This window comes from Corvus kubaryi, unplaced genomic scaffold (assembly GCF_017639235.1).
Source record: "Corvus kubaryi isolate FWS band 111438036 unplaced genomic scaffold, C.kubaryi_AGA036_p1.0 78, whole genome shotgun sequence".
Taxonomy (NCBI): Eukaryota; Metazoa; Chordata; class Aves; order Passeriformes; family Corvidae; genus Corvus; species Corvus kubaryi.
Window position 1 is genome coordinate 8,995,969 of NW_024582065.1, and position 11,598 is coordinate 9,007,566.

Genomic DNA, 11,598 nt, shown 5'->3' on the forward strand with positions numbered 1-11,598 from the left:
GTCGGGCGGTGCCGGCCTCACGCGCCATGGGGCGGGCGCGCGGCCCGGCGGAGGCAGCGGCGGGAGCCCCGGCGGCGCCGCCTCATCGCGCTGACAGCGGCACCGCCGCCACGCCCCGCGACGCCGCTCTCGCGAGACCCGCGCGCCGCCCGCCGCACGTGACCGCGCGGAGGGAGGGAGGGAGTTACCATAGAGACGGCGGTACAGATGCGCCCGTCGCACGGGCCCCGCCGCCAGGGGGAAGCGGGGGTCATAGAGACGACGTGACAGAGTGGCGGCCGGCGCCGGCATCGCCCTCTTGTGGCGCGCTTCGGTCAGAGCCGCCTCAGCGGTTCCTCGGTGCGCAGCGTTGCCCTCTGGCGTCGATTATTTATTGTCCTTTTAAATTTTAACTGATAACTTTCGTCGCTAGTGTCGATTATTTACTGTTGTTCTGTATTGCAATTGATGTCTTTATTACTGCTGGCGGTGAGGAGGAAGAGAGGACTGGAGGCGCGCTCTGGCGCACGTCTGTTGTCCCGGAGCCGCCTCAGGCCGGCGGGGCCCAGCGAGGTGAGGGGAGCGCTGGCGCTGCTGCCCCACCACGGCAGCCCCTGGAGCAACACCCGGCAGCTGCACCCGCTTCTCCGGTCACGCAGAGATAACACAGCCCTAGCCAAGGTCACGGCGGTGCAGGGCTGTGACTCCTGCGGGGAAAGAATTCATGGCACAAGTGGGTCAGACAGAGCCGTCTGAAGGACAGAAAAACGCGTTACTAAATGACCGCCACTGGAACACCGTGTTTTGTTTACAGCATCTTGTTGGTTTGGCTTGCAAGCCAAAATACTAACTGTTAAGGTATGCATAATAAGGAATTATTAACTGTGATCAGAAAAAACGAGATATATATCTGACACAATGCCTTATTTGCATTTCGTTTATTGTGTTATGACAGGACATGGTTACATGTACGGACAGGGGAGAGGAAACACCTCTAATGTGAACATGTGCACAAGACCAGGGTTTGTTCACAAAGCTTACTGAGACACTGCAGCCACCAAACAGAACATGCTGGTGGCCTGTCACACAACACAACTCCCTCTCATGTTTACATGCATGACCAAAATAGCTTGGAACCTGCTCCCACAGAAGATACACTTCAAAAGATCAGCCTGTTTCCCCTTTGGCACACAGGGAAGTGCTCATGAGGGAAATACCCACACATACACCTGACCATGCCTGTAACAAGTAGTAACAGGAAAGTGCACGGTAGACATTGTACACACCCAACCCCTAACCTAGCTGATCAATAAAACCCCAAATGGGCTGACGCACTCACAGACACAGGGAAGGAAAGTGAACTGACAATAAAAACTATTGTCTTGGATTTTAGAGCCAGCCAGATTCTGAAGCATTTGGGCCAGACTTCTGGACTCAGAGCAAGAACTTGGAACAGCACTTCTGAAACTTGAAGGAAAGTGTGATACAGACAGAGTAAGAACTACTGCTTTTTGCTAATTGTAAGTACTATTATCACATATTAACAACTGAAATGACTCTTTATTCATATCACATTAAGTGGAAGAAACATGTACCAGCCAAAGACACAGACTCTGCATCACAGGGCTCTCGATGCTCGTGATGAAACTAAAATGACCTTTGACAAAGCACAAACACACTTCTGCAATCACACATCATTACTGTGTTACCGTGTCACAGAATCAGAGTATGAGACCTCTATGTCTAAGCCATTGCTAGTCAGACAGAAATGCCTGTTTTTCAAAATTAGCATTGAAACTGTGATTACCCAACAGCACACAGATGAATTTCACGAGTGCATATAGCTAAGATCTGTAAAAAAATGAAGGCAAATGTTATGATGCAACAAACAGAACTAAACTTATCAAATACACTGGTATGACAGAAAAAAATCCCACTATTAGAAGAAAGAAGTTTATAAAAATTCAGAACTTGATAAAACTAAAAGCAAGTCCTTTTCATGGGACTATCCAGTTACAAATAAACTGCAAGGCAATACTGCTTGTTTCTTTCTCTTTTACCAATTCTCTGTCAGAGGCAATTTGAAAGCTTCCTTGATTAGTTTTCATTTGTTGTGTGTCCTTAAAACATCACAGACTTGAGTATGAAAACACACCTTCTTTCTGTTGGAAGATCTAGTGAAGTTTGGGCAAGGAAGAAGGAGGTGATTTCACCATGAATGATCCAGAAACTGGATGGGAACAACTGACTCACTGAATAAATACAAACACCCCCATCCCTCAGCTGTTTTCACCAACACCATGGCTCAGGCTTCAGTTTATTGCAGTATCAGTAATAGTCTGAATGTCAGCAGTGCCTGCTCTTGAAACAAGGAATATAAAACATCATTGGGGGATCAGGACATGCTCAGTATAATAGAAGCATGAAATAATTTCCCGTATTTTGCAGTTTACTTTCAACTAGGAAACACCTTTTTTCACTGACAGCAATAGCAACCTTAACGGAGCAGGCAGGTTTCCTGCTCCAAGGCCTGTCTTGGATCACCAGCCACCTGTTTGTGCTTCTCTCCATTACATGGGGATCTGGAACTGGAATTGCATCTAGAATTTCACTAGCCAGGAGCTTTTTGTGGAGTCTGACTCCACAATTGCCCAGCTATCAATCATAGTCTATTTTAACTTTCGTAATAGTGTTCAGGTTTGGCTTTTCGCTGCTGTTCCTTCCATGAACAGAAGTCAAATGCTTTTTAAGAGCAGACTTGTGTTTAAAGTCCATGTCACAGCAGTGGCACTTGTAGGGCCTGTCCCCGCTGTGGATGTTGAGGTGATCCTGGAGCGTGCTCTTGGCAGTGAAGGTCTTCAAGCACACCATGCACTGGAAGGGCCGGATCCCCATGTGCCCCCGGATGTGCCTGTTGAGATTCTTTTTTTGCGTAAATGTTTTGCCGCACTGCAAACACAGGAAGAGTTTGTGCATTTTCAAATGTCTGAGATAGTTCTCGAGGTGCAGAAAGCCCCTCGGACACTTTGGACACTGGTGCCGCCATGAGCTGCCAGAATCCTCCAGGCTCTGGAACCCGTTCACCCCACTAGAAGTTCCTTCCGGATTGTCACCGACAAAAGTCTGAAAGTGATTTCCTGACATTTCTGTATTCCTGCTTTCAACTGTAGAGTTTATCAAGGAGTGCTGGGTTTCTGGGAAATATAAATTTGTTTTAGAGGAAGTGCAAGGCTGAGGAAAATGATCATTTTCTACATTCGCAACGCTCATGGAATCCATTCTGAAGACACAGATTTCATCATCCTTATACCCGATTTCCACTGTTGATATTTCTGGGGATTTTGTGTCCTTCCTTTCCGACACCAAGCTCTGTGCTGCAGGGTGTGGGCCATCCCCATCCTCCTGTTTCACGGGGTATTCTTCATTCTCTGGGCTGTCTTCAGAGATCTCAATTATTTCGCAATCTTTATCTAACACCTCGTCCCCGCTCCTCAGTTCAGCATCCGAGGAGTGGCACCCCTCAGCAGCCTGGGCACCGCTCTCCATGGAAGCGTCGATCTCCAAGTACTTGGACAAAGCCTCGGTGCACTTCTCCACAATGTGAACCATCTGCAGGTAACTCGCGGCCGTCAGGTACTTCAACAGCTCCTTCTTCTTGACTTCCAGCGCGCCCGTGTAGCAGGACAGCAACAGCTTCCTGCCCACCTCGGCGCTCTGCAGGATGGTGATCCGCACCTGCCTGGACTGGTTGAGCAGGAACTGATCCCGCATGAAGGTGGAGCAGGCGGCGAAGATCACCTTGTGCCCCTGGAACTCCGTGTCGTTGATGTAGATGGACACGTCGCAGAAGAGGTTCTGCTGCCGCAGGAGGTTCATCTTTTGCAGCACGGCATCGCCCTGCTGCTCGAACTGGAAGTGCAGCACCTCCGAGTCCGCCGCCATGGCGGGACCCGCGGGCACCGCCGGAGCGTCTCGCCGGGCGCAGCCCACCCCCGCCGCCGGCAGGACCCGCTGTCCCGGGGCTCCCGGGCCGCCGGCCGCGCTCCCGCTCCGCCCCGCTCCCCGGCCGCTCCCCGCAGCCCGTGCCGCTCGTGCCGCAGCGCCCCGGAACCGCTTCCCCGCCCGCCCCTTCCGCCCGCCTGCCCCCGGTGCGCCGTGACCGCGGTGGAAATGAGAGGCGGCGGCAGACAGAGTTAGCAGCACGTTTATTAAAAGACTTGGCACTGCTACAGCGGCTGCCGCTGAGGGAAACCGCACCGGCACCGGGGCGCGCCTCGCCCACCGTTCGGTAGAGGTAGCGACGTGTCCGCCCCCGTAAGGCATCCCGGGGAGCGGCTACCGGGGCTCCTCCTCGCCATCAGCCGGGACTCGCCGGGGGAACGGCGAACCGCCGCCCCGAACGCCACCGGGACGAGCTGCTGGCTTCTTCACGGCCACGGGACATCGCCCGGCAGCCGCCGACCCGCCTGCTTTGGTTATCACACGTAGTGTAAGACTTTTGCCCAGTCAGTGAAGAGGTAGCTAATGCTCAGTCCATCGATTATACAATCTCAAAGGAAAAGCGTCCGTCCTGCCTTCTCACCCCTTACCAAGTCGGGAGGCACCACTATGTCCCCCTCTTTGTTTTTAAAAATTAACATTTAACGTGACTTTAGAATTCTCTCAACAGTTTCAGTTTGTATCACATTTTGATTCTCCCTCCTCACTTTTATTCCTCCCAATGACTCCAAAACCAAATCAGCCCCACACAATTAATTTCTACATTATTTCAACGGAAGTTCAGCGGCAGCTAAGTTTTGCCAAAAATCTACGGGAGAAAAAGACTGACACTTCAAATTTATCAGTTACTAACTTGCAAAGTATGTCTTCTAAAAGAAAAATAAATTGAGGAAAGACTCAGCCCTGATCTATGCAGCAGGCTGTGCAGCTGGAGCATGTGCTGCAGGAACACGTGCCACACAAGCTACCATCACTCAGAGAAGTGGTGAGCCCAAACCTCTGGCAAACCTAAATTCTAAGAATTCCTTCTTCTATACAATATAAATAAATAAAATGCCAACATAAAAAAAAAATCCTAATATATTGAGGAGTTATTAAAATACTTTTGTAATAGACTTCAGTTATTTTTAGGATATGCAGGAAGTTGTACAGCACATTAAGTTGTGAGACTATCCACTTACCAGCAAATGGTATTCTACACAGTAACACACAGATTATGATAATGCCATAGTCCTCATCTGAATATGCAGCATCAGTAGCAACAACCAATGGATCTAATCTTTCACTACTCGGGACATTGCAATGAAGACAACATTTCACATACATGGACAATTAAGTTCATCTTATTCTATAATCGAGCTGCCTCTGCATATTCCATTTATCATAATTCTCACTCCATTTTAATCTGTAATTCAGAGAAGCAGCATTAGCCAGATTTTGCTTTTCTAATACCTCTTCTATACTCTTCACTTGTCTTTCCATATAGGGGCAAATTTTAGATGAACTCTACCACCAGTGCACTTTGCATCGGCGTATTGCCCTTAGAGCTCCAGTGTTTCTGGAGTCACGCAGCCATCTCCTGCATAAATCTTTTCGTCTGCACCCTTTTGCCAGGCCAAAAGCACAGACATCAGTAGAAGTCACTTTTCATCCAACAGACATGTCCATTTTCAGTGAAGAAAGTCTTCTGCATTTCTGCTTTTTCCTATTTCTTTGTGCCGTGCTCTCACCAAACGACCACACCAGCCTTTAACTGAACAGCCCAGCAGTCTTGGCCTTCGCAGACGTCCAAATCACCACAGCACAGGGTGGACTCAACACCTAAGTATCTTGACCAAATAATTTTTTTTGTTTCTTAGGAAACCCCTTGTCTCTTCATATCAGCTTCAAGTCACCCACAGCTACTTCAACAAGCTGTATTCTCCTTACAGTAACATTACAGCTTCATAATTCCAAAAAAACCAAAACTTTCCAGATAGACAAAACTTTCAATACTGTCCATTTTGCTGCCATGTTTTCTAGCATTTGTGCAGTTTTATTCCTTTCTGTGGCAGAAGACCATTTTCTTTTTCGTGTCCATATTCATATTGCCTTGGATTGTTCACTAGTACCTTACAGCACGTCGACCTGGCTCTGCAAGCTCTTGTTCTCCACGTCTATCTTCATCTTGACATACCGCTATAACTTATTTCCATTTAGTGAAAAATAGATTATCAAAATGTTCGAACAATACAGAAGGTTCTGCCTGAAGACAGAATGCAAGTGTCAGATGCAACTGTCACGGTCAAATTTAGTTCAAAACAACTCTGTAAGAGGGTGGCTTCAAGAGGAAAAACAGTTCTTCCCATGCGAACCTATCTTCTACCCCAGGAACCTGAACAATAATTTTAAAAAGTTTCAGACAGTTAGACTTTAGGCCTAAATATATTTGCTACAACTTGAAAGATCAATGCCCTGATGTAATTTCCATTGCTTACTTCATAGCTGTCCATGTAAGAGTTCATGTAACAGTCAAGTACAGTAGTTCAAGAACTCAATTGCAAAAACGGATTCACAGAATCACCTTCCTTTTCTACTTCAAAGTATGTGGATTTCTGAAAGCATTCTGCAACATTAACGTGTTTTAACATCCATCAGTGTAATGTCTGCGTGAGGAAATCCTGACTTCTACACACACAGAACTGAAGAGCAAGACCAACTTTTGATAATGACATACACAACACTTGTTGTTCTAACACACCTTTGGTCATACCTGTTTAACATTTTTAACCATACAATAGCAGCCTTTCACCCCCACCCCTCATTCAAACACACCAACAGTACTACGTTTAGGTAGGAAGCATAATCTCAGCCTCACGGCAAACCTTGTGGAAAAGAGTTGCATTGGAAGAAATCCTTACTCCAAACGCCAACAGCAGTTCTCTGCTGAGCATCAGCCGTTTGATTATTAGTCTATGCTACACTTCAGTACTAAGAGTGCTGGTCTACTGGGAATGGTGTGCCTCAGATAAATTAAGCTTCTTTCAGCCTCAGTGGGATGCGGATAATTCCACAGCACTTTCGAGAAGCAATATGGTATAATCCCAGAATCCCAATAAACATGCCATTCCCGCTACATTTGATGTTTAAGGCGGTATACAAGAGGTATTGCTGAGTACAGTCAATAGCTGATATATTAACCTATAGAAATTGTGCTACCTATACCTCATCCTAGCATCTGTAAAACACTAATGGTCACTTCAAAAAAGTTCAAGAAATCAAAAAACTTTATGTTAAGTTCTTATAGCAGGTATTTTTGTTTAAAGTTAAGTGACATGTGGCCCTTGTTAGACATCAAGGAGAGACATAAAAGAACTAAGGAGGAAAAAGGCAAAAAAAAAAAAAATCATGGAGTTGTTATACATTGCAGCTTTAAAAATATTCTTTTCACAGTGTCAAAAAGCAGTATTTCTCCATTCCAGCTTTGCTCTAAACCCAACAGCTGTTGTGGTTTTTGATTCAAAACTTACGGAAGATAGAGGATAATTTTTAGCTTTGAAGTGTTTAGCTTGTCTCAGTACATGCACTGGTAAGTGCCCTTTAAAAATCCCAGGTATGCCAGGTATACAGGTCTTATTTGCACTCCAGGCACCAGCTTCTCACATTCCAGAGCTGCAATTTATCCTCAGTTTGAACAGCTCTATGCAATGATCAGCTAACCCTGCCAAATCATTTAGGGTTTCATCTTTTCATAATGCATGTTGAGGTTAAAAACCCTGAGAGTTTTTAAGAGAGCATTGATTGGCAGCAGAAGTTTCTTGAAATAAGTTTAGAAAGGGCAGGGCAAAAAAGTGACACAAAAATACTTCATTTCAACTTCAGGAGTCTAGGGGTAAGATCAGAGAAAGGTAATTTTAAGAGGTAAGTTTAAATTTAAGTATATGGAGTGTTTTCAGTTATCCAGTGCTTTTTAAAAAAAAATCAGGTTATCTCACACACTTGTCCTCTTTGCTTTCCTCCATCTGCCCAGACACAGAGAGGCCTCTAACTGTACAGCAGATGGTTTACTTGCAGCCCACAGCAACAGTCTTTCAAAAGGTGTTAGTCTTGAGTCTCCTAATCAGAGAGAAATGAAACAATTAACCCCTTAATCCACAGTAGAGACACAGACAGAAACCTGAAGGAGGATTGCTATTCACAGAAAATATCGAGTAAGACTAAGAGTGATGGCTGAAGACCTGCCAGGTTTTGCAATCCAACCATCTATAGCCTTTTGGGACACACCACTAGTTTAGGGAAGAAGCCAAACCAGCGCTTTGCTCCTCTCAGTCACAATCCCTACACAGGGCAGGTTTTAATTGCTTAATTGACGCAGGTACTATCGTTTCTTAAACTGAGCACAGCCTGAGGCAGCTTCCCTGCATCCAGTACCTGGCTGGCATCAGCCTGCTGACAGACTTTACTGTCTGTAGCAGCGCTACATGTGAATGAATCAAAGTCCACCGTTATGTCTTGCACATTTCTTTCATTGGCATTGTCAAAGCTATTTTTACCATGCAGCTGTTTAAGGTGTTTCCTCAGAACAGGCTTATGCGCAAAGACCATGTCACAGTAGTTACACTTATGGGGCTTGTCCCCACTGTGCAGGTTGAGGTGGTCCTGTAAGGAACATTTCTGAGAGAACGTTTTCCCACAGATCTTACATTGGAATGGTTTGATGCCTGCATGCACTCTCATGTGCCGGTGGAGATTGCCCTTCTGAGTGAACGTCTTGCCACAGAGCAGACACATAAAGAGTTTATGCATCTTTAAGTGGTTAGCATAGTTTTCCAGATGCCGAAATACTCTTGTGCACTTTGGACACTGATGGTGCCACTGGAGGCCTTTGTCTATCCCTCGGTTGTTAGGCCCAAACATATCTTTAGAGGCCAGAATGATGTTATCGCTGCCAGCATATGAAAGGGCATAGTTGTGCAGGTGGTTTTGCTCTATTTCACTTGCTCTGTTCTCAACAGTGGAGTTGATAAGAAAGTGTTGAGGCTCTGACGAATGCAGTGCACTTTGTTCAGACGAAATAAACTGGTTCTGATCCTTCTTATTCCTAACTTCTGTTACCTCCCCGATGGACTCCACCTTGATGATCTGAATGTCACTATCCTCCATGTCCATGCTGTCTTCTGAAGGCTGAATACAAGGCGAGTCTTGCTGCAGAGAGTCGTCATCTCCCTGATGCTCCTTCAGCTCAGAAGAGTCACTTTGCTGTTCGCACTCTTTGCTCTCCAGTGGCTGCTTGGGTTTGATGAACTTCCACAGGGCCTGGGTGCACCGTTCCACAATGTGGCTCATCTGCAGAAAGCTCGCAGCAGTCAGGTAGTTCACCAGCTCCATTTCAGGGAACTCCAGAGTGCCACTGTAGCAGGAGAGGAGCAGCTGCCTCCCCACTTCCGAACTTTGCAGGATAGAGATTTTTACATCTCTGGAGTCGTTCAGTAAGAACTGATCTCTTAAAAAAGGAGAGCCAGCAGCAAAGACAATTTTATGCCCATGAACTTCAACATCATCTATATGGATCACGACATCACAAAATTTGTTTTCTTCCCTCAGTTTGTTCATTTTCTGTAACATTGAATCGCCATAGTTGTCAAACTTGAAATGAAGAATATCTGATCTTTCTGACATTTTGGCACACCTAAGGAAAAGCAGCAGAAAAAAAAACAAACTATGAGAACTTTTTGATTCTAAAAGGCAGGTTAGAAAGGTTTAAAGTAATAATATAAAGTGGGTGTTTATCAGCTGTTATGTTTTATCCTACATACACGTTGAAGTCCATTACAAATAAAAACAAAATCAAGTTTACATCTCACCTTACAATACCTTTAACTTTTTTTTAATTTAACGAAGCCTGAATATAAAGTAGAGATGCTATGACAGAAATTCTCCTGAAGCAATATCCTAAAGAGTTAGGATGTAAAGGGAAACTGTGTATTTTTAGCAAGCTTTGGGTTTTGCAGCACTGGGTTTAACACATTAGATTGTCTTTCAAGTTTTTCTGCAGGAGTTGCTTTGCTGTGGGTTGTTTAGGCTTTTCCTAAGATTACAGAAAAAATCTTCAGAATGGACTCCACTAGGCTCCCTGGTTTGAATGCCTGGGGAATAAAGGAAGCCTCACTTCTTGCCTTTTTCTTTGGAAGATCACTTCTCTAGGAAGTTTGTTCTTGTTTTGTTAGTACTTGGAATGAAGAACAGTGGATCTTCCATAAACCAAGTACTGTTCTTTTGTCTTTCAACAGTTGCTTTAAGAATTTGTAAGACTACACTGATTCTGGACGAACCACTGTTCACACAATCCTGCCAGAGCACTGGGATTGCAGGAAGTGAAGAAATAACAGGAGACTAAATGATGCAAGATTTGGTTAGATAAAATTACAAAACAAAGCAAAACTTACACCTCTCAACTATTACAAACACCACATAAAGCTAGAAAGGAAGTTTTGAAGTTTATAGATAAAAGCAGATACTGCTCTCTTGGGGCATGAAGTGTCAGCTGGGTGTACACACAGGGATGGCATCGTGCCCAGTGAAATGAATAAACACACAAGACAACCGTTCAAAGAATATTTTTGGAAGCATCAGTCAATAATCAGGGGTTTTCAGTTTGCAGCTCAGACAGCATTTGGAGACACGACTTCCTCACTGATCACACCCATCAAGCATATCTTCCAATGTATGGCATGCAAAAATTAGGGAAGGATTTCAGAAGCCTTCAAAAACCAGGGACCGTGGAAAGTTTGGAAGCAGGGGGAGCATCATTCTGCAGTAAAACCGGTTCTGCTAAATCTGCAGAAAGCACAGCCACCAGTCCCTCAGTCACCATCAGTGCTGCCTGACTCACCCCCATTTCTAGGGCTGAAAGTTTAATTTTAAGATGCGACAGCCTTTGGCAAATATAAATGACAGCAATAGATCATCCTGGTATATCTTCAGTGTATTTTAGGCGTTATGAAACTATTTCTTCTTGTGTTTTCTCTGGAAAGTGATGAGGGAAGCCCAGTTGCGAGTCTGTTTTTTCCACCTTGGGAATTCATACAATATGAATGCAGTTAAAGCACCCATGCTATGGTTATACTGTGCTGTTAACCACAGCTACTCCAGCCATTCAGCCTATCTCTGGCAGATTACAAGAGCCATATCATAAGAAACTGCAGATCGAAAAGTTGTGACTTGCTTTGGCACACATTCAGTTTCCACTACTACTGATCTACAAAAGAGCATCAAATGAACCCCAAACCCTCTATCTCGGGAGGGTGGCAGACCAAGGAAGCTCCCGTCGGGCGTGCATGGCTCCCCGCTGGAAGCACGTGCTTCCTCGGCCTTTACCGACCGCGGATGGCACCGGCTCCTCACATCTACTTTCCGGGGTCCGGGAAAAGGATATTCCCGCACAGCTCAGCCGGGAGACTGCGCAGCTTCCCAAAACAACGTAAACGCGATGCCCTTTGCGAGAGCGGGGAAAGCCGCTATCCGCGCCAGGCCCGGCCCCGCGGGAGGGAAGGGGCAGGTACCTGTAGCTTCGGGCCGCGTCCCCGTGCTGGCACCCGCGGCCGCTCCTGCCTCCGGCTACGGACCTAGAGAGGGGAGGAG

At 45.9% G+C, this 11,598-nt stretch overlaps 2 protein-coding genes across 2 annotated transcripts; both read right to left on the reverse strand.

Annotated features, from left to right (window-relative positions):
- Window positions 1-900: 900 nt before the first annotated feature.
- ZBTB6 (zinc finger and BTB domain containing 6) lies at window positions 901-4,015 on the reverse strand. The gene has a single exon (XM_042052606.1). It carries the CDS (start codon window positions 3,919-3,921, stop codon window positions 2,638-2,640), a length of 1,284 nt encoding a protein of 427 aa, XP_041908540.1. The 5' UTR covers window positions 3,922-4,015; the 3' UTR covers window positions 901-2,637.
- Window positions 4,016-4,165: 150 nt separating this feature from the next.
- On the reverse strand, window positions 4,166-11,592 carry ZBTB26 (zinc finger and BTB domain containing 26). Its single transcript, XM_042052510.1, has 2 exons — window positions 11,520-11,592; window positions 4,166-9,646 (listed from the first exon to the last, which is right to left on the reverse strand). Exon 2 carries the CDS (start codon window positions 9,634-9,636, stop codon window positions 8,320-8,322), a length of 1,317 nt encoding a protein of 438 aa, XP_041908444.1. The 5' UTR covers window positions 9,637-9,646; window positions 11,520-11,592; the 3' UTR covers window positions 4,166-8,319.
- Window positions 11,593-11,598: the final 6 nt, after the last annotated feature.

Excerpts from the sequence above, each read along its gene's own strand:
- ZBTB6 (XM_042052606.1), bottom strand. The coding sequence starts at position 3,921 with ATGGCGGCGGACTCGGAGGTGCTGCACTTCCAGTTCGAGCAGCAGGGC.
- ZBTB26 (XM_042052510.1), bottom strand. The coding sequence starts at position 9,636 with ATGTCAGAAAGATCAGATATTCTTCATTTCAAGTTTGACAACTATGGC.